This window comes from Corylus avellana, chromosome 11, assembly GCF_965113065.1.
Source record: "Corylus avellana chromosome 11, dhCorAvel1.hap1.2, whole genome shotgun sequence".
NCBI lineage: Eukaryota > Viridiplantae > Streptophyta > Magnoliopsida > Fagales > Betulaceae > Corylus > Corylus avellana.
The window spans coordinates 6,593,355-6,597,287 of record NC_142500.1 but is presented as its reverse complement, the minus strand read 5'-3'; the positions used below and the strand labels follow the sequence as shown (position 1 = coordinate 6,597,287).

At 43.5% G+C, this 3,933-nt stretch overlaps 1 protein-coding gene across 1 annotated transcript; it reads right to left on the bottom strand.

Annotated features, from left to right (window-relative positions):
- Positions 1-200: 200 nt before the first annotated feature.
- On the bottom strand, positions 201-2,786 carry LOC148583043 (uncharacterized). Its single transcript, XM_088511508.1, has 4 exons — positions 2,657-2,786; positions 1,711-2,099; positions 913-1,610; positions 201-261 (listed from the first exon to the last, which is right to left on the bottom strand). The coding sequence occupies exons 1-4, from the start codon at positions 2,784-2,786 to the stop codon at positions 201-203; spliced, it is 1,278 nt and encodes a 425-aa protein (XP_088367634.1).
- Between the last annotated feature and the right edge of the window lie 1,147 nt (positions 2,787-3,933).

Below are 3,933 nucleotides of genomic sequence, written 5' to 3'. Positions count from 1 at the left end.
GAGGCTTATTTATAGGGATTAGGAGAACCCTAAAAGCCCTAGGAATCCCAGAAAAATCGTAATTCAGTCTCCCAGTCGGATTGGGAGACCTAGAAAAACTTTCCTTCTCAATTTCGAACTTTTTTTTGCCTCTGCTGCCCGTGTGCGCTCGAGCATACTGTAGCTACATTAACGTGCTACAGTAACTCCGCTACAGTCTGCTACAGTGAATCCGCTACAGTAAACTGCATTTTGAGCCTAAAATCAATGATTTTCTTGTATCTTTATTATACACCTGAAAACACAAAAACAACACAAAATCAAACAAATAACAATGCTGAGGGGTTAATATATGTAAATTAAGGGGCTTGAATGTGTAACATTCAGCGCTTATCACGCTACTTTTCAGAATAGTTGGTAGCGTCCTCAGATTTTTCCCACCTATAAATGCCCCCTTACCCCCTCTCCCTTTCACGCTCATTTCTGCCCCTAAACCCTCTGGAGACTCCTGTGTGAGTGTTTTGTGAGTTTTGAGAGTTCTTGGAGGAGAATGAGAGATTTCTTGGAGGTTTTGCTTCAAGGAGGTAACCTTCTAAGGCTAGCTTGTTACATAGTTGTTATGTTGTTTAAGTGCTTTTCATAGTTAGCTTAGTTGGTTGTTTGTAGCTTCTAGTTACGTTGTTGCCCTTAATCTTGGTTTAAGCGTGGGTTAGCGTTTAATTCTTGTTGTGCATGTTTCCTTTTGGATGGAGGTGTTGTTTTGAGATTGGAGGTCCTAGGAATCCTTTGGGTAGCTTTAGAACCAGTTTGGGAGGATAGAAGGACGGTTGAACCAAATGAGGTTCTACTTCAAACTCTCTGAGCGGACGTACGGCCATAAAACCATACGTACAAGCCTTTTGGGTGGACGTACGGCCATGGACCCGGACGTACATCCGGTATGACAGCTTCGGTCCGAAAGCTAGGGCATAAGGAGTTTCTTCGGTTGGCGTCCTCTTTGAAGTCCGGTACGCCCACAAAACTTCTGGAAGATCCTCGGCCCAATCTCCTTTACGATCACCAAGCTTCTTCTTCAAAATTTTGAACTTGGTCTTGTTGGTGGCATCTACTTGCCCATTTGCTTGGGGATGTCCCGGGAATGAGAAGTAGTTTCTAATATGGAATTTGGAACACCATTCTTGGAAAGAATCGTAGTCAAACTGCTTTCCATTGTCCGTCACGAATGCATGTGGAACACCATAGCGGCAGATGACATTCTTCCAAAGAAACCGCTCTATGCTATTGGCTATGATATTCACTAAGGCCTCCACTTCTACCCATTTGGTGAAGTAATCCACAGCCACCACTGCAAACCAAACACCCCCCTTTCCACCAGGCAACGGTCCTACTATATCTACCCCTAATTGTGAGAAAGGCCAAGGTGAGGAAATAGAGCTCAACTCCTCTGGGGTTGCTTGGGAATGTTGGAGAAGCGTTGGTACTTGTCGCAATTCTGACTGTTTTCGTCGAATCCCGACTCTTGTTCGGCCAGTAGAACTACGCTCGGACAGCTTTGTGTGCCAGCATTCTTGCTTCTGAGTGACTGTTGCAGATTCCTTCATGGATCTCTTGGAAGATGTAATCACCTTCTTCTTTGGAGATGCACTTGAGGAGAGGTAGCATGAAACCCCGTTTATAAAAGGTCTCATTTACCATTGTAAACCAAGCAGCTCTAGTCCTCAATTGGATCACCTTCCTTTTATCTGCTGGAAGGGTGCCTTTGTCCAAGAAATCTACTATCTCCTTTTGCCAGTCGAGCATTGCATCTATTGTAGAGACCAAGACATCCTCGGTTATAGTAGGTTGCAATAGAATTTGGACTGGCTCCTCGATTTCTTCATTGCTTCCATTTGTTGCCGATGCTATCCGTGCTAGATGATCTGCTCTTTTGTTCTCTTCCCTTGGGATCTCAATGATGCAGAATTTCCTGAAAAAATTTTGCATTTCTTGCACTTTGGACAAGTAAAATTTCATTTTAGTCCCCTTGGCTTCGAATTCGTCTCGAATGTGTCTAACAATAACTTGAGAGTCACTTCGTAATTTAACGAGTTCTGGTCCCATTTCCCGAGCCAAGCTCAGCCCTGCCAAGATCAAACGATAGTATAGCAGGCAAATACGAGATCATTTCCACAAGGACTAGTAAATTATGTTAGAAGTAATTTCTTATTTAATTAAAAGATAAAATTCAATTGTCACGATTGAATTTAATATAAAGAAATCAAATAAAAGATAAACTAAAACTAAAAATGACTAGGATTTTGATATCCACCACTAATTAAACTAATTAAAATAACAATATGCCAATGCGCCAATTATACCGGTATATTTAATGTTTGCCAACCTAAGGGTATGTGTGTCTACTTCTTAAGCTATTGATTTTCCTAAGCAACGAATTAGGCATGAGTGTCTACTCTAATTCTTTTCTTTTCTAAAGGATTTAGCATAGGTGTCTACTAAGTTGTTTGAATACATAAATCTATGGAAATCGACAAACACATGAGGCCTAGGGCATGGGTGTCGCATTTCTGCGCAGGAGTCCTCATTCTAGCCGACCATCTAAAAGCAGGATCCGTCTTGATCTCCATGAACACCTCAGTTACACTAGTATTTAGTGGAGTAAACCTATGGCCTTGCTAGCGCTGTGGCCCAATCCTCGATTGTGCTGGATTAACCTTCTTTCCTAATCTCTTCGGGTTTTTCTCTTCCTTCTTCCTGGAGCCCTCCGGTACTGCTTTGTTACTACTACCCTCAACTTGGGCAGCTTCCATCTGGACTTCATCAGAGCCCAACGGTTTCCTCCTGGTTGATGTATTCTTCAGCTTTGCTCAAAAACTGGTGAACATACATCATTGTCGGTTTTTTAGCTATCTTAGCCATCAGTGGCCCCTTGACTCTTATCCCATTCATCAAAGTAGAAAGCACCGATTGTTCATTCGGGCTTTCCACCATCAGCTTTCCCAACCTTAGCATGTAGTCTTTCAAGGACTCATTCTTCCCTTGCATGAGGAAAAGCAAGTAGGCAGAATTCTTCTTCCTTTTCTTAGTTGCTAGGAACTGGCTTAGGAAGAGACACCCAAGGGTGTTAAAGTCATCCACAGACTTAACAGGCAGCTCTCCGATCCACTCCTTGGCTGCTCCCTTCAAAGTCAACGGGAACGCCCTGCATGCGATCTCGTCGGGAGTGTCGTGGAGGATGAGATGAGCTCGAAAGCTTTCAATATGATCAGTAGGATCTCCACTGCCGTCATATTTATCCACCCGAGGCACCTTGAATTTGTCAGGTAGAGGGTGTCTCATCACATGATCGATAAAGGGCAGATTAGTGTTTTGCATGAGATCCTCGGCAATTAACCTGTCCTCACCATTGGCCATCTTGTCTGCCATCTCCGCGTACTTCTTCTTGAGATCTTCCACTTCAGCATTGACGTTGATCTCGTCATGCCTAGAGTGGTGAGATCTCTTGTGATGGGACCTCTCACAGCGAGACCTCTCATGATGAGACCTCGTGATGAGACCTCTCATGATGAGATCTCTCATTCTGTACAGCCGTGTTATGATTTCCATGAGCAAAACTCTCATTATCTTCATGTACGTGACCATCTTGTCTCTTACCACGGCGAATCCTTACATGCCTCTATTCAAGATCCCTCTCTTCTCTGGCAGTGAGACAAGAAGCGAGGTCTTGATTCTGCTTCCGCAATGCATCCATAGAATCATTCATTTGCTTTATGAATGCTTCCATGCGAGCATTTGGATCATTGGATGTTCCGGCAACACCAGCTTGAGTTCCAGCAACACTAGCGTGAGTCTCCGGTGGAGGGTGTGAATGTGTAGCCACCATATCAGAATATGAGTAAGAATTGATGGAAACTAAATGAATAAAATCAAACACGTTCCCACAGACGGCGCCAAACT